We start from the raw sequence: 25,372 nt of genomic DNA on the forward strand, positions 1-25,372 counted from the left end.
AACGATGACAATCATTATGAGGTTTTAACAATTTTTACTTTAATACATTTGTATTCTCCTTAAACAGAGGGACAAAGGGCCAACTGGTTAAATGTAAAACAGATATTTAAAATATACCCAATGACGATAATAAACAATACACATTCATGTTGTAAATAATTAAGAAATATTAATACGGACCAACAATTACACCGACTGGACACTTTATTAGGTACAGTCATTCTCAGGGGAACCAATACAGAAAAACTAGCCTTGAGTACCAATTAAAAGTGATCCTTATTTCATGAGTGTGCATCTAATAATGTGGCCAGTGAATACTGTTACACCAATAAAAAGCTTCTTTATTTTGTCCGGGGACTCCCCAAAAGTGCAAAGATCTAAAACGCTTAGTGCGTGTTTTTGTGTTTGTGCATATAGTGGTTGGAACTGAAACTATTCCACAGTATAAAAGTCTTTTTTTTTTTCTTTTTTTTTGTTACAACTTGGCTAAAATGTAAACTGGTCAGGTCTTTGCAACCTTTCCATTTTCTGTCAGAACAACAACATTCAGCGCAAATAATAAAACACTTCTTATGATAAACTTTTAAAATCAAGTCACGTGGACAGCGCCCTCTTCTGAAAGAAAGTTTGTCTGTCTGGCTTATTGAATACATAGAGCCCATAAAGAATTCCCATATACAGTACTCAAAAAGGTTTGGAATATTGTGAGCAGTGAATCTAAGTGCACTGAATTGTGCTCGTCTGGGAGTTTTTCCACTCACCGAAAGGTCCAAGAGGTGGAAGCAAGCGCTTAAAAGGGACAGCACGCCATTTTTTTTCCTCCTGCAGTGTCCATTTGATGACTTGTGCAACATTTCCCTTCTAGAAGTCTCTGACTGAAAGACAAAGCAAGTGTGAGGCAGCAAACGGGATGTGGATGCCAAAATAAAAAGGTAGAAAATTTATGGAAAAGTTGAATTGGGGCTCACAGGATGCACTTCTTATTAGCGCCTGAAGATAAGCTAAGACATGAACCTGACAGAACATTTTTATCGGGAAAAAAAACAAAAACACTGTTTGTAGAATAATATTTTTAACATCATGAATGCGTCAATTTTCTGTGAAGGCCGTCGTGTGAAATGGGCTCCAAATTCCCAGCCCTAATCTCCCCAGCAACAGGCTCCCCCGTCTGCAACGATTGGCTCGTTTCTAATCCCCCAAGTCATTTCTTCGCAGTCCGATCAGCCGGTGAGCTCCACGGGAAGCTCTCGGCTGCACAGCGCCTCCCACTGACGAGCCAGGAGGGAGATGAGTCTCTCGCGGCTGTCGGCGGTCGGCACAAAGACGCACCACTGCACTTCGCCCTCGGCCCCGCCGCACGGGGGCGGAGGCGGGGGGGCTTCCTCGCCCTCCGCGCCAAAGTGGTCCAAGGTGAGGCGGCACAGCAGGTCTGGGCCTGGCAAGTCGTCGAACACCAGCGTCAGGCCCTGGGGGTACGTCTGGTAGCCGAGCAGTACCCGGTCCAAGTCGCGGATCCGCCGCGCTTCGCGCAGCTGGTAACGTTCCCTAGGAGAGGACGGCAAACGATCGACTGTCAATGACACACAGAAGCAGGAAAAAAGGCAAAGGAGTACGGGAACTCACCTGGACGGAGGCTCCTTGGCAAAGTCCGGAAGAGGATAGCTGACGTAGTCTTCGTCCAACAGGAAGACGTCCGTGCTGGTCAGAATCAGCGTGCGGGGATGAAGGACGGGAGATCTGTCGGCACCCTGCCCGTTGGCCATCTGAACCTGGAAATCACGAAAACCTGCTCAGACTTCTGGTTGTGAGGATCTCGCCTGTCTAAACTATTTTCTCCAATGGCCGCATTGAGAAAGTAAACGTGAGGGCGACGCCCACTTTGACAGCGGACCCCAAATACGATGCGGCACCCGCGGACTCACCTCGCCAGGTTTCCCACCACACCAAAGTTTTATCCCCCATAACCAGAAAATAATTGGCAAAACTTTTTGTTTCAAAATATATGTTTAAACTGAAAAAAAAACCTCCCAAGGTTTCCAAATGCAATTACCGGCAGATTTTCACTATCTGTAATCTGACCCAGTCCCTCCCCTTCGTGAATAGCCAAAGGTCCACTGTATACTTGTAATGCAGTTGTACCTTGTGGCATAATCTCATTTCATTTTTGCCCATAAAAATGAATGGAAATACCTGTACCAGTATTCCATTTTTAAATGTTTTTAATGAAAGAAATGGCATTAACAATAACTACATTCAATGGACATTGTGCTGTTCCTTCTGGTGACCGCACATTGGCCACCTGGTGGACGTATCATACTGTACGTACACACAGATATAACTGAACCAGGCCAGACCTTGGTAACCTGCTCTAATATTATTTGTTCTTCGCAAGAATTGGCCTATGAGCATTCTTCTCTGTCGACGGGTTGCTCTACTGTTTTTGTTCAAATGTGTTAGTTCTCAGTTATGGCGTTTCTCAGTTTGTGTTAGGGACCCCGTCCTGATTGAAAGGCTTCAAGATGGGAAGACAAGGATGTCACACCTGAAACACCAGCAGATACAGCAGCACGTTGAAAGAACACGGCGACAGGGAAGACGAGGCTGAGGCGCAGGCGGGGGTCTTCCTCTCAGCCACGATGAAGGTCAGGTCACCCATCTCCTCCTCGCTGGGATAGACGAACTTCACCCTGCTGCTGTGGACCAGCTCATAGTTCTGCATCTTGCCTGTAGGGGGCGGACACGCCAGAAATGTGTTGACATACATCATGAAGTGTTATTATAGGGGACATTCCTATTCAAATTCAGATGGCACAGAAAAACCTTGTAATGTTTTTGTGCCATCACAGTTTGACTATAAAATTTAAGGTTATTTACATTAATTATTTTTTTATGTAGGGCTGTTGTGAATAATTGTTTTAATAATCTGACAATTATTTTTCAATTTATTGCTTAATCAGATTTTTTTTGATCAGTTGATTAGTTTTTCACTTTATTGCTGAATCAGATTTTTTTTTTTTTTAAATCAGTCAATTATTTTTTTCAAATTATTGATGAATCAGATTTTCTCATCTCAATTCAAAAACAGGACATTTTTAATTGATAGTTCATAAAATGCACAAAGCAACCGATGAGTCAGTTGCTAGCTCTGTCTAGAATACATCAGAATAAAAGGGAAAATATCAATCATTGTTTTCCAAAGTAAAAGATGTTTGCACATGTCTGAATTTAATTAAACACAAAGATGGTTAGTCTACTTTCAAGGAGCATGACAGAAATCTGAAAATATGAATATACTGTGGATTTGGACAAGTTCAAGATAAACAAGGTTTTAAATAGTCGATTAATCTGATAACTTCATTCTCAATTAATTGAATAATTGTTGAACTTCTATTGTTATGGTAAAACAGTAAATGTGAATAATTTCATGGATTTTTTTTTACGTGGAGGTTACGTGGAGATCGCATACTGATTGGCCATCAGATCTGAGCGTCACCTGTGCTGGTGTTGGCGAACTGCGAGTAGAAGTCCTGCTCAGAGGGCTCCGGAGCAGGAATCTTCTGCTGAAGACTGAGCACCGACATCAGCTCCTGCAGGAAGACCCCCGTGCCATAACTGTCCCTGCTCAGGCAACACACGATATGGTCGGCTGAGCGGCCTGCGAAGCCAAAATGAAATTTATTTGTTAAAAAAATAAAAGAAAGACTGAGAGAGTGAGTGAGAGAGAGAGAGAGAGAGAGAGAGAGAGAGAGAGGAGAGAGAGAGAGAGAGAGAGAGAGAGAGAGAGAGAGATAGAGAGAGAGAGAGAGAGAGAGAAGAGAGAGAGAGAGAGAGAGAGAGAGAGAGAGATGAGCAGGCAAAATTGCAACATTTGGGACACTCAGGTCAGATTCACTAAAACTCAATTGCTCGTCACAAATGTGAAAGCTGATCGACTAACCAGATTCATTCAGCAAATGCAATATGATTTCTCAAATTAAATGAATTTTGATAGCTTATCTTTGGAGGAGGGCCAGACAAAATGACAGCAGAAGACAGACCTCCATTTGCGTGAAAAATTTTTTTTTTTGAAATGTCAAAAACTTTGTACATTTTCCATAGTTCTGAGCCACCTAGAGCGCAGAATCCTCTTTTAAATACTAGGGTGTCACCACTTTGATACCTGTTACCAATAGCATGCAATATGAGTTTGGGCGAACACGCAATTTAGCGGGAGATTTTGGGGAGCCAAGTAAAACAGACCCTAAGTGTATGCAGCAGGACGCCGGAGACCGACCTACAACCCGGAAGTACTGATCGAACAAGCCCACGTTGACAGAGAGCAGGTCGGAGAGTCTGATGGTCAGGCAGTAGCAAAGACGCACGTTTGGGTCTGGAGAAGTGCTCACGTCCGTTTCTGATGAAGGAGAAAGACATCAAAGCGATACAGGTTAACGCCACTCAGAGCATTTCCCCGATCAAACCAAGGTTGGGGATTTTGAATCACAGTCTTTTTTTTTTTTTTTTTTAGTCTTTCTTCTGATGGTTTTAAACCGTAGTATACAAGTGCATCTCATCGATGGATTTAAATAACAGGGAAAACTGAATTCACAAATTGGTACATTGCATAGTTTTATTTTTTTTGCACTTTCGATGATTATATAGTTTATAGCTAACCCAAAATTCATTTCATTACCAAAATTGGCACCATATTTTCCGCACTGTAAGGCGCAATGCATTATAAGGCGCACCTTCAATGACTGGCCTATTTTAAAACTTTTTTCATATATAAGGCGCACCACATTATGAGAAGCATAGAATAGACGCTACAGTAGAGGTTGGGGTTACATTATGCATCCATTAGATGGGCTGCGCTTAAGGCTCAATATTGATCCATATCTGAGGCGCACTGTCAGGTTTTGAGAAAATTAAAGGCTATTAGGTGCACCTTATAGTGCGGAAAGTACACTATATAAATTAGGTAGAAACTGGAATTCTGAAAAGTATTTTTTTTTTCAGTATGTCAAATTAATCACTATCTTTAGTGTGCCTTTTTCAACTACTGAAAAAAATAAATTTTGTAGCATATCCTCATTTATTAAGATTAACCTCGTTGTCTGCATGTACAAATTCGGTCTTAGGAAACAGACAAGGGAGATATTTGACATGAGAAAAATGCTGACAGCCTGACCACCAAACAGAAATGTTACAAGAACTGTTTATACTAAAATAAAGATGATCTCATCACATTGTAACTGTACTGTACACAATAACTGTTGTCCGAAAAGTATTTAATGGTTCAGGTGGTGGATGGACGAATAAGGAACTGTTATTTATAGTACATAAATATTAACTTGTAAACCAAGTTACGGTGAAATTAGATCCTTTCCCGCAATGCAACTGATGATCTCCCATGGCATTCTGGTCGGGCTTGGTGCTGTAGATTGATGAAGTGCTTTGATTGTGTTTCACTTGGCTGGTGATGGGGAGATGCATTCCTACCTGAGAGGGATTGGCACGCGGCGGCAGAATCTTCCAACAGGAAGTAGACGGCATCGTTGGACAGCAAGACGCTGCAAGCCAGTTCTGCTTCTGGCGCAGTGTAGAGGACCGCAGACAACCACAAGATTTGTCGCAACTCCTCCTCCTCTGACTTAAAAAAAAATGGGACTTGAGTCATCTTCATTACGGGGGTGTCAAGCTCATGTTTATCATGCCCTACATTGTACATATGAATGCCTCAGAGAGCTGTTTTGACTGTGGAACCATATAAATGTACAGCCGCCTCGTCATATAATTACATAAACAGAAGAACCTTGATTTTCAAATGCTCAAGTTTTCATAAGATTCTATTTTCAAAATGTTTTCCACTTGAATTTGTCCCAATAATTTTGCATTTTTTTTGGAAACTGGTCCAAATTTTTTAATGCATCTGCCTACCAACCTCTGACAGTCCTAACTTTCTAATTTTAGAATGTGTTATTAGACGTGAAGACAATTTGAAATTTTGGTCCAGAAGAACAAAGTAGATGCACAACATCCCTGGGCCTCGAGTTTGACGGAGTATACTGAATTGAAGTGAGTCTCATGGCAGCCCAAAGTGAGCATCCTTACCAGTGCAATATGTCGATGGAAGCATGTCATCAGCTGCTCCCCATCAAGCCCAGCCAGGAGCTTCAGCCCTGGGGAGAGACCCGGGGCGAGGTGGGGGGACGGCTGGTTCTCTTCCAGTCGGAGACGAGAGGAGCTGCGACAAGTGCCGGGTGACAAACGGACGATCATGCAAGGAGAATGTATTTGATTCTTTCCACAACAGAGTTCATCAAATTGATTTGACTTCCATCACTGTGAGCTTCTTGCTTTTTCTGCTATCGAATGTTTTCATTTTGTATTTGACTGTTTGTCCAGTTCAATAAAAATCTGCAAGTGCGTTGATGACGGTGGCGTTCCTTGCCCACATGCGAGGGCATTACAGTACTTTCACCGCACCATTTTTTTTCCACTTCACTTGAGCAGCGGTGCGCCTGAATTTCACTTGCAACTCGACACACTTAAGCCAAGGTACAACTCAAATAGTAAAGTAAGCAGAAGTGACACGGCCTTACCTATTGGTGCTGCCGAATCTTCTGCTACAACAGCACTGGTCAGCATTTCTATTGTGACCTGAGGAACCAAAGGAAGTGTCAGTGCAGATAAAGCAAGAGTAGGAAAACTCAAAGGTGGGTCAAAAGTATAGTTTTTTTTGTTTGTTTAACAGCGTATCAAAAGGTATAATTAGATTTAAAAAAAAAAAAAAAAAAAAGAAAGAAAAAGTCAAAACCTAGCCATCCATTGTCAATACTGCTCGTCCTGGCCACGGTCTCAGGGAGCTCAGGGCACATACAAAGAATGACAACCATTCAGTCACCGACTGGGACAGGAAAGCGATTAGCCTGCACCCCAGTCGTGCAAGTACACCATACATCATCAGTGACAATGGTAAAAATGTGGAGCAAAAAAGTCTTCATCTTAAAAACATTTCATTCAATTAAGTCTTGTTCTCATTTATATTTGACATAATTCATTAATGTATTTGATGAAATGAATAACCATACATCAATTCAATAATACTCAATAATATTCTATACTGCTAACCCTCACTAGAGTTGCCGGTGTGCTGAAGCCTACATGCAATTTAGCACTTTGCATTATATATTTTTGGGATGTGGGATAAAAATCCTGAGGACCGAGACAAGTCACGCAGGCACAGGGGGAACATGCAAACTCCACACAGTCGATTCTGGATTTGAACCCCGGTCCTTAGAAATGTGAGGCAGATGTCCACTGTTCTCCCAGATCAATAACCAAATAATTAATAAAACAAATGAATTAAAAAAATATAACAATACAAAAACAAATGCATTTTGGTTATCACAACGGTGCTAAACTCATTTAATAAACATTACAGGACTAATAATGTAGATACTCAGAGGGCAGCATTAAAGAACACATTCGGAAATTTGTGTTGCACACATCATACATTTTGGCCACTCTTGAGACTCAGGGAAGAAAACACAAATACTATCAAATGACTGTCCTCAGTCTAAAAGATTGGTTGTCGTCACCTTTTGTGGCTTCTTCTTGGTGCGGCCAGCAACTGCATGGGAGAGGGAGCGCCACCACCTTCAACTCCTCCAAGGCCGCCCTCCGCCGGCTCAGCTCCCCCAAGAAAGAGCTCTTGTCCTGGGCCAGCGGGAAGAGCAACAGATGCCTCCCGCCATTCAGCAGCAGCTCCGCTGTGTGGTTCAACCTGAGTCCAACATTACCAGTTAAAAATACAAAACAAGAATCCTTGTATGTTCACAAGCTAATTTGATCGATGAGCCTCAGGTAAATGTGGTTTGTTTGTGTTGAATAATTTAACTACTGAACACATAGATTCATGTACCATTGGTTCACGATTGTGTAAATGCTAGCTACAGGGTGTTGATGCATTATGATCTTCTCAATTTCAAATATTTTCCCCAAAATATTGTCACATCTCTACAACATTACAAATGTCTTTTACCTGAATTGATGTTGAGGGTGCAGGCAGGAATTTCCACCGATCATCTTCCACTCCTTATCAGATTTCTGGTTGGGGTGAAGGATAACCGAACCGAGGGAGATGCGGACAAGCCTGCAGCAGTCCCGATCAGGGCCGGTTCTACTCCTCTCTCTCTCTGCGAGTTCTCTGACGTCCATCTTCAGCACCCAAAGGTAACGGTGGGTGAGGAAGAGGAGGGACGGTAGATTCTCAGTCTTGGGTAAATCGTCCGAAAGGAGTTGGTGTGAGTTGGAGGAGGAATGAGAGGGCAGGAAGAGAGTTAGGTAGCCTCCCTGGGCATCCTGACACTCTTCCAGCTCCCAGGCGTTCAAAAGGGAGCGGGGTAGAATCTGAACAGTCTCTGTGACCTCTGTGCCCTGCGTCAATCTTTTAAGCTCGGCCCGGGTTCTCGTGAGCACCTGGGCCTCGGAGAAGAGGTAATAGCGGGGGGTGCCGTTCTGCAGCCCGAAGGCCAAACAGGAAGCGGGAAGCTCAGCGTGCGAAGACAGCAGCAGCTGGGAGAAAGGCAGCAGAAGGTCCACCTCAAGGCTGGACAGAACGTTCTTTGTGGATTGAGTCCGGTCTTTGTCTGCAAAGACACGCAGAACAGGGCATATGGAAGCGGTGAACTACGAATACCAAAGTTATTGAGGGCTGGTGGGAAACCAAAATTTGAACGGGCTAATATCACAGGTCTGGGGAACCTCATTCTACGAACAAATGGTACCACAGTTTTTGGTTGCTAACACTAGTTGCATGCTAATTTCACCCACAAACAGAAGAACACGGCTTGAAACAATAGAAAGTGTTCTTTGATTTACCTGCATCAAGATCGGTCCCTTTGACGTCGTTTGATAAGCGAAGCAAGCACAAAATATTGTCCATCAGCGCCACGCACACAACGCTCTGCTGCAACTGCTCCTCGTCCACCTTGAGACAAAAGCACCAAAGCACGTTGGTGACATGCTTTTCCAGCACCCCCTCGTCACACAGGTCCACGGAAGGAACAGCGGGTCCAGCGGGAAGATGAGGGAGCGACGAGTCCTGAATAGAATCATCCAGTCCCATCTCAAAGTAGCCGTCCCTGGAGACCGGACAGCCCACTTCAGTGCCCTCAATGGGGGATGAAACCTCTCGAGATGTGCACCCTTCATCCTCCTGCTCCTCTTTGTCAGTTTCCATCTTCCTTTCACCTCGCTCCTTCAGAGCAGCGTGGAGGTGCTCGGAGAGCAGACCCACGAATAGCTGGTCACCGCAGGTGAGGGAGAGGAGTTGAGGAGCCAGCAGAGGACACCAGGTGGCGCTGCAGCTGGGGCAGGCGGCTTCAGGCAGACTGGGAATGGGAGCAACACAATTGACATTGTTCCATTGGAGGGGAAAAAAGGAGATTAGGTTTAGCTGCTGACCTGGGAGTTGGGTTCACAGGGGCGTCGTTTACACATTCAGACAGATGGACAGAAGGTTCTCGAACCTGCACACAAACGTTCCAATCACAATCTGCATTTACGTAATTCATCAGAAGCAGTTACACTCCAGAAGATTTGATTCCATGCAGTTTTCAGCCACACAATTCCTTCTTTGTACTGCGTTCATCTAGTCAAAGGGTGTCAAACATTTTTTTGTTTCGGGCTGCATTGTAGTTATGATTTCTCTAACCGAGGTCGTGTCATTGCAACGGGTGGGGTGTCTGACCTGGATGGTGTCGGGAGGAAAGATGCGAGCAGTGGAGGAAGTTGCAGAAGGGAGGATAATAGGCGGAATGGCGGTTTCTTCTCGGCTGGTCATTTCTTCAAAGAAGAAAACGAAGAAACGTCAGTAGACCGAATTGACTTAAGTTATGTTTGTTGTGTAAGTAGGCGGGGCTTATAAATCTCTTCAGGGGCAGGAACTTCAGCACACAGAAGGATGGAGTTAATTTTTTCTGCAATTTAATCATATCTACTGTAGAATGTTGGGTGCAAACTCAGTAGCAATTAAACAAAATATCAAGGGGGGGCAGATTTTGATCAGAACAGCCACTTCAAGCAGATATGGCAGACTTCCTGTCTTTGTAGGCATGGCTTTGTGAGACTTTTTGTGTGCCAACTCATATTAGGCATGTCAACCAAATGTCATGACGACAAATCAAACTGGCTTCAGGGGAGGAAATTTCCCCAAAATCATTTGGGCGAGAGTATCTTGGACCCCTGAAAATGGCTACTATGAACCAAAATGGCAGACTTTTGTGTCTTCTACAGTAACTAAAATCACTTCATGTCATGTTTGACATATCAAATGGTATGTTGCTATACGAAACCGAATTTGGAGGGTGAATTTTCAAACAAAATTTTCACGTGAGTATACAGTTTGAAGGAAATTTTAATTCCACTTTTAATTCAGCTCTGAAAATGGATGGATAAAATAAATGCTCCATTCAACCAAAATGCCAGACTGTCTTTCAGACATGTTGTCTTGAGATTTGTTATTTTTTATTTTGTGTGTGGGGGGGGACCGGGTGGGGGGGGAACTACTCATGATGGGAGCGTCTATGAAATCTCAGGTTACTGTGGGTAACCGGATTGGGTGGGGCTAAAGTTTGAAAATAATAATGACAAAACAGCAAATTTGAGACTTCATTTGTCCTTTCAAACATGGCTTCCTGAGACTTTTTTTGTAAGCCGATGTATAATTGACATGGGCATGAAATTTCATCCTTGTAAAAGAAACTGGCTTTGGGGAGGCTAGATAAAAATAAACTTGGAGGCGTCCCTTAATCTAAAAAATACCCCTAAAATGTCTGATTTGGACCAAACTGGCAAAATTCCTGTCTCTCCAGACTGTTCTGTGAGTTTCTTCACGATGGACGTCGCTACAAAATCTTATGAAAGCGGCTTCGGGGGCTGACATTTCAAATGGATTTTGTGGGCGAATAATAACGACCTCGAAAGGGAACAATTTCAAGCAGGCAGACACCAGCATCCCTCAGCCATGCACAGCCAGACACGCACGTGATTACCTTGGCTGGCGCAGGAAGCCTGCCGGGCCTGACAGGAAGAGGAGGGTGCGGAGGAGGAGGGGGGGGTGAGAGAATGAGGGCCGATAATGGAGGTGCAGCAAGAGGAAGAGGAGGGGGCGGAGGAAGAGAGGGAGGAGGAGGAGGAGGAGGAGGAGAGAGGCGGGGAGGCGCAGTGGCAGACAGCCCGGTCTCCTCACTGATCTGACGGGAGGAGAGAGAGGAGGAAGCCTTCAGAGGGCAGCCGCCATCCAAATCATCCAGCAAGAACGCAGATATTGTGTCCTTTTTGTGCGTTTGCGCGAACACACAAGCCTTAGCACCGCTGCATTGGCAAAATCCAGTGGAAAAGGGTCTATGAGATACTTTTATTCTTGAGACACCACAGTGGGAAATGGCTTCTGCGTCAGTATAGCAACACCGTAAAAGCATTTACAAGTACAGAAAACCTTTGTGAGATTGCAGAATTTGAGGCAATCATTTTTATGAATTAGGATTTACAGTAGTGCATGCTGTACTAGCAAGTCTGTATTTAGAGTTGCAGGTCTTCAATGTAGTATCGTACTGTACAATAAAGTGCTGGGCAGCACTGAGCTCTACAGATACAGAAGGTACTAGATAAAGTAGAGCGCAATTGACAGCAAGAAGAATAGGCAAAGAAGCTCAGCTTGTGCCATCTTGTGGAAGAACTAATCGTTCTTCCTTCCGCTATAGATTATGTCTCAGGTTTAGACAAACAAAGACACACTATTGGGACACCTAATCATCTCAGATCACTGAGTCACTGATTAAAAGTCATAAAAAATTAACTGCCGTATACCAAACGTTACCTTCTTGTCGCTGCCACTCATGCGGTCTTTGACTTCTTTGGCTTTCTGAATTGCTTTTAACACTTCCACTGTGTCCAACTCCTTTTCTGTGGTCACCTGACCATCCAAACACACCTGACACACACACACACACACACACACACGTATGAGTGATTTGACGACAAACAGCATTGGTGCACTGGTGGTCACGTAGCGCTAAGACGAGGCGGTTGCGTTACCTCTGCTGCTCGGTCTCCAAACTGGGCCAAGACTTTGGTTCTGTAGTCCGGGATGATGCACATGGGGTTGGAGGAAACGTTGAGTTTCTCCAGGCACGGCAGCGAGCCGATGTTCTTGATCTCCTCCAACTGCCAATGCACACAAATACTCTTCTTCACAAATGTAATAGACAAGTGCCGCTACTTCTGGTTTTCGCACTTTGGCCACCAGGGGCAGTAAAATACATTACCATATTGCAAGGAGAGGAAGCACTGTGGACCAAATGGTTACGGGGTGTCAACCGACGTTTACAATGATAGCATTGTTATGAGTTGCCCACCACCAGTGTGGAGTTAGCAAAGCGCTTTGGGCATAGTAGAGCGACGATGAGCGAGACACGCTACTTATGTTACCCATGTGGTGAAGGTAGAAAAGCAAAACAAGAAATGCTCTTATTTTAAGATGCAATAAACGGAGTGTGTGCAAGTTGATGAAAGCAGATGATATTTTCTCTTTTTTGAGCAAGAAATGTCTGGTCGGAAAAATGTCTTGCAAACTCAAAGTACGAAGCGAGTCTACGGAAGGAAATGTGAGGATAGAATGAAAGCTGAACTACCTCAAGCGTCACATTCGACAAAAGTCATTTGAAGGCAATTAGAATTTTACACAGCTGTAAATTGGGAATCGGGATCGGTACTTCATCGGGGGAGAGCCCCAAAGACAAAGAGAAAAGGAGCAAGCTGTGACTGGTAAACGAATCGAACCCAGAGCAAGTGAAAATTCTCACTGACAATATTCTCCTAGTTATCAACAGGAATCCATCTCTGCTCTCAGTTTAACTAATTCACAATCACACGGAAAAGTTCCTGAGTGTACCAGAAAGCTGATTGAGCAAACGTTATGCCTTTCAATCTTTTAATTCAATCAGTAAATGAAATGGATCTTTTAATCAATCAATTAGTAATGTTAAATTTCTACCTTGGCGCACCATCATGGTTGAAAGCACAGAAAACAAGTGCACAAAAAGCTCCTTTTGTATTTTAAATACAGGTAGCAAAATAACGTTCACCATCAAACTAATTGGGAGCATAATTCACCTGTCAGAATGCACCGCAAAAGAATATTGCGCAAGCAATAATTCAGTTTTACACCAAGAAAAACAGACAGGAATCTGACTGTGAATTAAAAAAATAAGAATAAATTCATTTGGAAGCAGGTTTTCAAAGTTATGGTTGGCTTGGTTTAGTCGACAATGTATTTTTTGTGTAGTTAAAAAAAAAGACATTTTCATTGTAAGTTTGCGGAAACAAAATTGTTCTTTGGAAAAGCGTTCTAGTGGGAATGTGAATACTGTTCTTTTAATAAGCCACATAACTTCAATGGATGACACAGCTGATGTTGCTCATAGTGATAAAAGGGGACCGCTGAGGGGCTTAGTGTGTTTGCTCTGATAAAAATTAGCAGCAAAAGTGCTTTTTGAGTGTTGTTGTATATTGTTTGCATGCGTTGCTACAATTTGTGTTCAAACATAAGTTTTTTTGAAGTTTATAACTGCCGCAGCATTGATGCTAATGTCATTCAGCTCTCTATGGCTTTTCCCATTTTGCTAATACCCTTAAGCTAGTGGACTTAAAAAACAAGCAATGTGGTTTTAAATGCACAATGTTTATTTTGACAGTTAACCTCAAATCCGAGTGACAAATGACAAACAGCCTGGAGCATTTTTTGAAAGGATTTCTAACCATCGGCTAAAACTGCTTTCTCGTGAAGTGAGTTGAGTTCGCTGCCGGCAAACAGCGCTCGTATCTTGAGTGTTTACTCACAAATCAGAGCAAATCAGAAGATATTAAAAAAAAAAAAAAGAAAAAAAAAACAATGTGTAAGCCAGGGTATTCGTATCTCAAGTGTGTACGCAAATCTGACAGACTCTTCACATGCTTTAGTAGGTGCTGCTGATTTGGGTAGCACATTTACCGGCTAACTAATACACGTCAGTGTACAATGAGACTTACCTGGGCCAGCTGGTTGTGAGTGAGGTCCAGGTGGACCAGGGAGTAGAGCTTGCTGAGGCCCGTGAGCTGCTCCAGCTGGTTACCGGCCAGGCTCAGCGTCTTGATGTTGCCCAGGCGCGTGTGAGCTGCCTCCAGGACACAAATCTTGTTGTAGGACAAATCCACGTGGACCAGATTGTACAGATGCTGCAAAACCAGCAGGACGCATGGAATGAGAGCCAGTAGTCATGGTTCTCTTGCTTAGCCTTAAAGTCTTAGTGAGCGGAAGGTGTAACCTATGCGCTTTTACAGTAGTACACGGCAAAGTCTGAATTAGAGAATTTAGAGTGTACAGAGTACAGATTGAGGAAAGGTGGGAGGTGATTCTTACAGTCTGGGGTCTTTTGGTCAAAAATTATTTGAGCCAGCTGCATGTGAGAGGAGGGAAGTCAAGTTTAATCATCAGAATATCCAGAATGGATGTGTTAAAGGCTACAAGTTGTAATTACAGCTTGTCCATTTTGTTGCAGATGGATCAAGCATTGGTGATTACAGGCTTGGAAGACGTGGTCTGCGTGGGTTGCCAGAGCAGGCGGCCGGATGGAAGTCCCCGCTTCTGCTTGCTCTCTCCCTTTTCCCCCTGTGCAGCTTGCTAGCCCAACAACAATCCAGAGCAAGCCTGGTGGTCTCACTCTGGATCTGATCTGCAATGTTGTGTTTGCGGTGAAAGTCGCTTGAAACCGCTACTTTGTGTTGATATCCGATGTCCAAAAGGTCACAGCGGGTGTAGCAGTGTAGTGCAGCTTCGTATGTGAGCAAGGTGCCCAAAAAACAAAGACAAAATACAAACAGAACTATTGAAAGGGAGAGCCACAAGTCACTGCCATCTCCTATTGGCCATTTTTGGGCCGTGGGACTCCTGAGGCGGCTGATATGTACCGGATGGCTCAGCGGAATGCAGGTCTAGTAGTCGCTGAGGGAAAAACTTAGGCATGGGAGGAGTTTGGTGAGCCTGTGGAGAATGACTTCTGGATGGCTTGGAGGAAATTCTGGTCCACCATCTGGCATCTCAGTAGGGGAAAGCAGTGCACCATCAACACTATATAGTGGGGATGGGGCGGTGTTGACTACGACTTGGGATGTTGTGAGTCAGTAGGGAAAAAAAAATTTGAAGACCTCCTCAATTCCACCAACACGCCTTCCCATGAGGAAGCAGAGTCGGGCTCTCCTATCTGAGATTCACGAGCAGCAATGTGGTTTACGTCTTGGCCGTGGACCGGCTCTTCACCCTTGGCAGAGTCCTTGAGGTTGCATGGAAGTTTACCCAACCATCTACATGTGTTTTGTGGACTTGGAGAAGTCGTTCGACCGTGTCTCTCGGGGAGGCGTGTGAGGGGTGCTTTGGAAGCATGGGGTACCGAACCCCTTGATATGGGATGTTCGGTCACAGTACGATGGCTGTCAAGAGTTTGGTCTGCATTCCTGGCAGTAAGTCGGACTCGTTTCCGGTGAGAGTCAGATTCTGCCAAGGCTGCCCTTTGTCACCGATTCTGTTCATAACTTTTATGGACAGAATTTCTAGTTGCAGCTGATGGGTAGAGGGTTTCCAGTTTGGTGGCCTTGGCATTGGCAAATAAGGTGGTTCTGTTGGTTTCATCAAGCTGTGATCACCAAAACTGGAGTGGTTCGCAGCTGACTGTGAAGCGGCTCGGATGAGAATCACCACCTTCAAATCCGAGACGTTGGTCCTTAGTTGGAAAAGGGTGGAGTGCGCTCGCAAGGTGAAAGATGAGATCCTTCCCCAAGTTGCGGAGTTCAAATATCTTGGGGTCTTGTTGACGAGTGAGAAAATAATGGAACTGGTGATCGACGGCCGATTGATCAAGAGCTAAAATGAGTTTCCTCTGCAGGGTTTCTGGGGTCTCCCTTACAGTTAGGGTGAGATAGTTGGTCATCCCAGAGGGGCTCAGAGTGAACCCACTGTTTGTCCATATTGGGAGGCTCAGGGATCTGTTTAGGATGCTCCCTGCACACCTCCCTGGTGCGATTCTCCAGGAATGTCCCATTCGGAAGAGACCTTGAGGACCCCCCAAGACACACTGGAGAGACTGTGTCTCTCGGCTTGCTTGGGAACACCTTGGGTATCCCCTCAGAAAATATGGGGAAACTGGCTGTGGAAAGGAAAGTCTTGGCTTCCTTGCTATGACCAAATCTCAGATAACCGGAAGAAAATGGATAGATGGACAAATGCAATATTTCAAGAGCTAGTACGTACCTGAAGGTTTTCCACTGAGGAAAGCTGGTTGTGGCTCAGATCAAGAAACTCCACCTTGCGGATAAGTTTCTACATGCGGTGACATATTAAAGAACATCTGAGAAAAGAAAACCCAGACAGAGATGGCATACAGGAGCCACGTGTCTCACCACAGAGCTGTCGATGGCACTGATGGCGTTGTGGCTCATGTCCAGCGTGGTCAGGTTTCGCCACACTGGCACCACGGTGGTCACGGGACATCCAGACTCCGAGCCCTCGGCTTCCCACTGAGGGAACTCGCTGGCTTCCGGGACGAGGACGACCTGGGGGACGGCCCAAGTATGAGGACGTATCATACATTGTGCCAGTATGAAATGCGGCAGAACAAGGGATTTGTTGGATGCGGCCTTGGAGGAAAAACGGGTACCATCATGCTGTCGGTGGAGTGGCGGATATTCAGCGTGACCACGCTGGACCTCAGAGACGGCAATCCTTCGATTTGCTGAGCTGTGCACTCACTGATCTGAGAAAAGCCAGAGAGAGACAAACCTTACATTTTTGGACATATTTTCAAACTTACACCAACCTTATTAAACATTTGCTATCTGCATAATCATATCCCCAAATAAGTTTGTTTCCCCCTGTGTATTGTAGATTCCATTCTGCATTACCAGTAGGGATGGGCATTTCACTACATTTCTTTGACAATTTAAGTGGGACCATTAAAGGAGACATATTAGGGAAAGTAACTTTTGAATATTGTTTATTGAAATGGACATAATTTGGCCAAGTATTTGGGATGTCATGTTACCTCAATGGTCTCTCAGTAAACATCTTAAACATGAATTAAAATGGCCCACCAAGTCCTGCGTCTCAGATGTTTTTATGCCTTTAATCTACGTCACTAGCGAAGATCTCTGTGTATGTCTCCACCCCCACGCCAGCGCTGTCGACATAAACGTGTGCACTCGCAAATTGGGACCTCTACATCGAGTCAACTAATCACAGTAAAGGGGGCGGCAGTCTTAGCTAAAAATGGACAGAGGGGATACAAAATTGGATGAGGGACGAAAAAAAAAAAGTCTCTGACAGAGGGGACTTTTCTGTGCAAAATCAAGAGGTTTTTTTTTTTTGTTTTTTTTAAATTGACACTTTTATACCAAGTCCGTGTTCGATAATCAATCACTAGAGGCCAAAAACAGCCAAAACATGAACCTTTCAATGACTGACACTGGGTTTGATGTGTCCGCTGCATGTGCAACACAAACAGATCTGCACACTAATCCATAGATCCAAGCAGGGCGCCTAAACCACGCCTACGTAGATACTGTTGTTATGCACCCCGAGCTACCGATCAAAATGGCGGACGCAGTGCGGCCGAAGCATGTTATGAGTGATTCATTAGAGCGAATTCCCCATAGTATTTCTGTTTCTTTTTTGCCCATGGTATCAGAAATATCGACAAAGAGTGTAGAGAAAGCCTTGAATTATTTTCAACAGGGATATAGTCATAATGTCAAGGTTTCCCAAACGGGAACGCAAGTTAAAGTTTCTGCAATGTGTTGGCCGTCCATGCGAAAGAATCAACCACCTCATAAACTAATGTTGTACATCGAATCCGCTAAGATTTCTGATGCCTATTGTTCATGCAAAGCAGGGTACATTTGCATTTTTACGCTACATAAACGTGTCGAATCGAAATGATATCTACGTTCATAGTGGATAATTAATTTACATAAATTATGGCAGTATGCGTGTCCTCTATCGGTCCAAACGTATGTACTGTACACGTAATGTGGACCCAAAATATTTGTATTCACGTAATGTGTTTAATCATGGATAAGAGCGCTTGAGAGTAGAGCCGAGGTGCGGCTGGAAGCTTTGAGTTTCGCTCGGCTCAAGTAGAGCTTCCTCCTTCCTTTATAAATGTTACACCGACTAATTGAATAGCTTACCTTGGAACAAAGGGCTTTGTGCTGATTTATCTTCGATACGTTCAACTGGTCGCGAGGTCCACCGTTTGAATTTATCTAAATTACACTTTGGGGTGGGAAAGCGCACTAGATATCCTCCCGGTAATCTCTCTGGATAGCGCTCGTCTCCATTACACGTTCCCCAGCCATATCGAAGCGCCATATTTCCGAATCGGATATAAGCAGGAATATACGCTCGCAATTCAGAGGCTTAAAGTAACCATGCGCTCTCATTGTTTGTGGGTAAAGGATAGCGGCTTTGGGCAGCATGGGCGGGGTTCAGAAAATGACGCTCACTGATTGGTCAAAAGGGAGCTGTCAATCATTCTCACGGATCCATCCACTGCTAGAGATTTTTTTTTTTTTTAATTGTTCTTATGAGCACTCTTTTCTGCAAGTAGAAGGCATTTGAAAACTTTATGATTGTAACAAAAGCCTAACTTGTAATTGGCTGAGCAATATATGGGGTGGCATGAGCAGTGGCTCATGTGCGTGAGACCTCGAAACAGGCTAATTTCCGCAACAATCATCATTTAAAGTATTAATGTGAAACGGTAAAACTGTTTACTTCAATCTGCAGCAGTGACTTGAAGAAAGTCAGATCAAAAGGCAGACTGGCCTCCAGGATGTTACTGCTCCCGACTGGATCTCTGGTGCCACAGATCTGCGGTGTGATTTGTGAGAATTAAAAAAGAAAAAAAAATTGAGCGAAGCGGCATCAGGCGGAGGATAGTTGACCTTGAGGTAGCGGAGCCTGCAGGTGAAGTCCAGGATGTGTCCCAGGTCGGTCTTGGCGTCGCCGTTGCAACACGTGGGCTTGGCCAGACGCAGCTGCTGGGTGATGGCGTGGAGCTGCAGCGGACTCAGGGAGAACACCTCGCCGGCGGCCAGCAGCTGTTCACCTGCAAACGCAAACGTACTTTTTTTGTGACGCTGTTAGAATTACAAAATCGTCTAAATGTTTCCAATCTATCTGCCAGTCGTTGTTTCTATTTTCAGTTGGCAACCAAAAATAAAAAAAAAAGTGACTCATTATTTGTCATTTTTAAATCGAATGCATTTACAAACTTGCACATCTAAAATAAAATTTTAGGCTCAAATAGAAGGAATTCTAATATAGGTCACATTCCTGCATTTGATTTATTTATTTTTAATATTTAACGTTCTGATTTGCAGGAAGAGAAATGCCAACATGGTGGAAGACACGTTTACCCACTGAACACTCAAAAACTGTATGTGTATTATTAATACAAGAGAGCATTTGTTGCAGTATGTGGTAGAAAGACATTGTGAACTCAAACTATGTTGGATTTTTCAAACTCATGTTTTTGATTTTAGTCGAAAATGAAAATTAGATTAATCTGTCATGTTTTCAATTTTTGTGATTGATTACAAAAGAAGAAAAGAAAAATAAGGACCCAAGATTCTCGTGGTTGGCACATCTGTCTCACAGTTCTGAGGTTCAGCTTCAAAACTATGAAGCGATTTAAACAAAGCCACAGTCCCAATAATCCAAGCCAAAGGAAAATGGAGTCAAACCTTTATGAAACAACTCCTCCGCTAGCGCAGCCGTGATGCCATTGATCTCCTGAAAGAGAAACAAAAAAAGCCCTAAAATTTTATAGTACCAAATAAACAAGTACTCATGATCTGTAATAAATAAAGTACAGATACCCGAAAAATATACTTAAGTACAGTAAGCAAGCACAAACTTAATTTTTTGTAAGACTTGTTTTCATAATTTCCAAGTACTGTGCTAGCCTCATGATAAAGAAGGTGAGAAATGTGACAGAAATCAAGAAAAAAAGTTGGAAAATGGCTCAACTCTTTACTCTTCTAGTTCTATACGGCATTAGGTGTCTTCATTTAAAAAAATATATAAAATGTTCAACATTACATAGTCAAATAAATAAGAAACCTCTTTTTTCATATAGTTGAGTGTCTGGAACGAACTGATTGGATTTACATTACTTGTGACTTTTATATTCTGGAATGGATTACTCACAAACAGCATGGTTTTGCTGTATTTGTGCTTCTTGACTTCCGGCTACTAATACATGCACGATACTTGTGTCCCTCTTCTTTTAAAGAAATAGTACACTGAACAAAGAAAAGCCTTAATCCAATAGGTCATGTCATATGTACTGTACCCTGAAAATTTAAGGTTAATCCGATATCATTTAATGGTGTTTTTAAATCGGCAAATACGAATTTTCATGGGCGCCGCGATTTCAGCGAGTCACATGACTTAAAAAATAGGAAATGACGTCTCCTGTGTGCAAACAAAGGAATCATAGCCGATTTGTAGTGCAATCACATGCAGTACCACCACCATCGGACACGTGAAAATGCCCCACTGTATCGCAAAATTTTTTGAGGAAGGCTCGGTGGCATTTTCTGCCCAGTATGAAAAAGAAACATTTAAGGAGCCAGTGGCTAGCGAAGTGTGGTCGTCCGGTGTCGTACGACATATGTACAAGTGTATTTGCGCGCTTATTCAAGACTAACACTTTTAGAGTCCAATAAGTCTCTGAATTCTTTTGAATAACATTGTTATGATGTTGCTAGCCAGTGATGACAAAAGTACTTCTTACCATTAATGTAACTTCTTATGCTTCATATGTCATGCAGGCCTTGAGACTTCTATCTGTTCATCATGGCCGTGATTCAATTTGATTTGCTATCATGACGGTACGATGGTGAACAGTTCTTGCCGACAAAGGCGTGTGTTTTATTCGTTTGATTATCTTGTCTTTATGCGAAGTTGGCAAAATGTTGATTGGCAACATGGAGTACGAATGCTTCGGCATACTGTGAATTTAAACACACAGCAAAACCCTCCCTTTCCACAAAGGCTGTCCATTCTTGTTGAAAACTTTGGTGGTACTCATATTTTTTTCTTTGAGCGAACTTTGTCAAAAGTTTCCAAAATTATTGTTCCGACACGATCAACGATTGACCGTTCTGTGCCTGTGGTTAGTTTGCTAGTCAGACTCCGCGTCATTCCCGTCTGAAAATCCATCTAAATATTCACCTTTATTTATGGCCACAGGTTCAAATCTATATGGACGTATTTGTCCGTCTTCCCGATCAACCAATACTGCTATTTCTTCATCAAATGAGGATAAATCCGAGAAATCAGCGCTGTCTGTGATTGCTTATTCCTTTGTTTGCGCAGAGGATACATCACTTCCCTTTTTTTAAGTCATGTGACTTGCCAAAACGGCAGCGGCCGTGAAAATCCATAATTGCCGATAAAAAGCTTCTTAAAACATCATTAAACGATATCGGATTAACCTCAAATTTTCAAGGTACAGTACATATGACCTATCGAATTAAGGATTTTCATTCTTCACCGGACTATTCCTTTAATGAGTCTCAATATTGTTGCTTGCCACTGCAGCAGTCATCACTTTCCGCATGTCAACGGCCTGCGGGGGATGTTCACATGTTGATTGATTGCCATGGGTCACATGATGTTGTTTTGGGGACTCCGGGAACAACTGGCCTACTGTTGCGCTCACGCGGTCACTACAAAAGTAGGACTACTGGTTTGGATTCAACATGAAAAAAAAAAACAACATTGCAAAAATGTACCACGCTGGAACACAATGACATCCACTGTCCAGTGACGCTGGATGATTTCCACGTAGGAAAATGGACTAATGTCAAGGAAACGCATTTGTTTGAAATGATCAAATATACTTAATCACTGCACAACAAACGATACAAACAATATTTGCAACATTTTTAGCGTCACAGAAATCTGAACTGCCGCATGAAAAAAAGTAAAACTACTCGACCTAACAGACGCATACTGAAAAGATGACTTTTGTGGTTGTCGTACACAAGAGCGAGAATAGCAGCAGTTTGAAGGATTATAATGACAGTTATATCTATGATCATTTCTGTTAGCCTGTCCAAGGCATGTCACATTTTGCATTTTAGAAACAAGCCAGGGGACATCTGCTAGACTAAATTATGCAGTTTGGTCAACATTTTGGTGGTTAAATGATGGTGTACAATAGTATTTGATGATCATTTATATAAGCCTCTCTATGGAATTACACATTATATGCTAATATTAAGTTAGTGGATGTTCATAAAGACAATTACACAGTTTGGTTGAACATTATGGTGTTTAAATGCACCATGTTTAATCCTCTGTTCTGTTATGTGTCAGTTTTAGAGTAAACTTCAAGTGGGCGGGACACATAAACTTACGTAGAGGTTGAAGTGGAGGAAGGCAGCGAGGGGAGTAGGCGTGGCCCCCGGAAACTGCCGGAGCAGCGTCTGCAGGTAGAGCTCCAGCTCCTTTTGCCGACGTTCCACCAGGCTCTTGGAGTTCTTCCCCAGAATCTTCTTCGGCGGGAGCAGACGCCGGTCCACTTTATTCTCCACTGCCAACTGGAAAAAAAATGCACAAATATTAAGTGAGAAGACTCGCGGGGTGCTGCCGTAGAAATAAAAATACTCTGACAAGAGTAGAGTCCTACATTTACCTTCTCGTGGAGGTCATGAAAGTCGCTGTAGCGATGCTTCACCGTCCACTTGTGCTCTCCATCCAGCACTTCGATGACGTACACCTGAAAAAGCAAACAAATCACTGTAGAGTAGAACTGCATCTAGAAAATACTGCTAGATTATTCAACAACATTAACGTTAGAAAATGTGTAGGCAAAGTGCACCCAATATTTTTGTCCACTTTGGTTTGCCATCATTTGCTACGTTGTAGTTACTATCTGTGACTTTGAACGTGTGTGGGCTTTATAAATCATGGCCCGGGGCTTGTGAGTGAATATTTGACTACATAGATTGCCAAAAGCATCATCATTCATTTTTAATTTCATTTCTTGAGGACTGACAAAACCACAGGCAAACTTATTTTTCTCACACCACCTCTTTCCCTCTAGCCGGCACCAAAACCAGCAGCCTCTTTCCACTTGCCATTAACTTTTCAAGGTTTCACTCACAATTTTATAGCAACTCTTCACCGCAGCTGTCAGGCATATTTTTATACTCTTTCCATGCCACATGACTGTGAAAAAATCCATGGATAATCGGAAAGTCGTACTTTCCCCTCAAGGAACTATGTTGAAGAGAGACTGGTGACTTGTAAGATGAGTTTGAAGTCATATTGGAATGTGTGGGGATCATAGTGTGTGGTTTATTTACTTTTTCAACTATTCATACGTGCAAATTAATCCAAACGTTGACTGCCACTGAAACATTTTTGACGGGGAGTCTGTACTTTGTACATTTGTGACTGTAGAAGTCCTGCATGTATCTGATTATTCTTAGCCTCTTTTTTCAGTGACATATTCCTTTTGTTTTAACATACTCTGCGAATAAGTAGGGTGTGTGCATATCCTCGCCTGACTGGCTGTCGAAAGCGCTCGGTCCCTTGCCGACCCGCACTCATGATGACCGCGCATTCTGAATGGCGTAGGAAAAGCTACCTGTTTTACTGCGTTTGCCTGTTTCACGTTACCAAATTAAAACGCAGAGGATGACGTGGAACAGATGTCTTAATTTTAAACATGACTGGAATTACTCTAAAGAGCAAGTACACACGTTGTAACACTTGGAAAACATTTCTTGAATTTATAGTTGACAAACCCACCTCAAGAACATCGAATGGATAGGGTTCCAATGACGCCACCACAGTCCTTAGACCAATCGGATAAATTAACGATGGAAAAAAATTCTCGCTTCACCTATGACCTGTGTTCTCTGACCTCTACCACACACAAGATGGCGGAACTGGAAACCTATCCAAAGCTTTATTATGCAAACAAAAAAAGTATGCTTCTGCATGACACTTTGTGGAACCGTGGCTGGCCAGGATTCGTCATGTGATGCGACCAACCAATGTGGCTAATAATTAATTTTACCAGCTGAAAAAGCCTCTAATTTGTGCTATATTTTCTATTAGGGACTTTAACAATGTGTAAAGTGTTGGTTCGTTCTCAACTATTATTTTTTTTGCATGTTTAAGTGCCATCCAGGCCCTGTCCTTACTTTAAAATTGTCAAACATTGTTGCCTGTCATTTTAATATGTTGTTTCTTTGTTTAGTAAGCTTTCCCCTCAAGTTCAAGTAACTTTATTGGCAGATATGTTGCACATACATGACATACAACATACCTGAAATAGCATTCCTCACAGACCTGCAGGTCCTATAATTAACTAAAGAATAAAAATAAATAAACTGGTCTGTATAACTCACACTGTGGCATATACTATTCAAGATATAACCAATATGGTCAACGTAGCTAATTTAACGAGCTGCAATTAAAAAAATTCACAAATTCTCTACTTCCTGCGGAAACTGAAATGAACGAGTGACGCGTCCCCCAGCATGATCTTCTGATGAAAGACCTCTGAAAAACTGATTTAAAGAAAAATAGAGTTAACATTTTGAAACTGGGATTCATCAAAAACGGTCACAATTAATCTCTCATTCTATACCGTGTTTGGATTACGAGGTTGCCGAGAAAGTGGACCGTTTTCACCGATTTTCAAGATACATTCATTTTTTTCATAGGAATCTACAGAAATTGATACTTACAGCACTGGCACCGGCTAGAAAAGCTCTGTCTGTCTCTTCATGTCTAACTCAATTAATCTTTGATATTTGACACACGCCAAAATAAAGATGGTTGTGATTCTGACAGCTTCCTCATTAACATTCATGCCGTTTAGCTGAGTTCGGCCTGTGGGCTCAACGCGACAGTCTAATGACAACGGAACAATGACAAGAGTGATATGAGACGATTCTATTATGAATTATTTTATGGAAAATGTCTCGCCGACGGACGACGCCAGGCTAGCCCCGAGTTAAGCTAACCACCGGAAATCAATCTTACCGTGTAGTTTTCAACCAATTCCGAGCTGACAACACACACTTTTCTATCCGAGAGCTCCTCTGTGAACGGGAGAGAATCCATGGTCGCGTCTGGCTCTGTCAGGGGATTAAGTGTCATTTACAGCGACTTTTCGCGGGGTCGCTTGTGTATCTGACTTCGCTGTCAGCCGCCATTTAATTTGTTGTTATGCCCAGCGGCTGACTGACTTCTTCTTTTACTCCGACG

The 25,372-nt window shown here is 43.1% G+C and overlaps 1 protein-coding gene across 1 annotated transcript; it reads right to left on the reverse strand.

Moving 5' to 3' along the window:
• On the reverse strand, nt 1–25,372 carry nisch (nischarin). The gene is given in 27 exon segments (XM_061833089.1): nt 1–1,545; nt 1,624–1,769; nt 2,543–2,724; nt 3,494–3,655; nt 4,274–4,393; nt 5,479–5,629; nt 6,091–6,223; nt 6,582–6,639; nt 7,581–7,765; nt 8,024–8,630; nt 8,863–9,374; nt 9,448–9,512; nt 9,734–9,828; nt 11,037–11,163; nt 11,166–11,237; nt 11,864–11,977; nt 12,082–12,210; nt 14,074–14,259; nt 16,328–16,396; nt 16,477–16,629; nt 16,734–16,829; nt 18,848–18,943; nt 19,018–19,181; nt 19,819–19,867; nt 22,504–22,686; nt 22,782–22,865; nt 25,148–25,372. Coding segments are annotated over 27 exon segments (4,380 nt in total). The 5' UTR covers nt 25,265–25,372; the 3' UTR covers nt 1–1,220.

Source organism: Syngnathoides biaculeatus, chromosome 10, assembly GCF_019802595.1.
Source record: "Syngnathoides biaculeatus isolate LvHL_M chromosome 10, ASM1980259v1, whole genome shotgun sequence".
In the NCBI taxonomy this organism is placed as follows: Eukaryota; Metazoa; Chordata; class Actinopteri; order Syngnathiformes; family Syngnathidae; genus Syngnathoides; species Syngnathoides biaculeatus.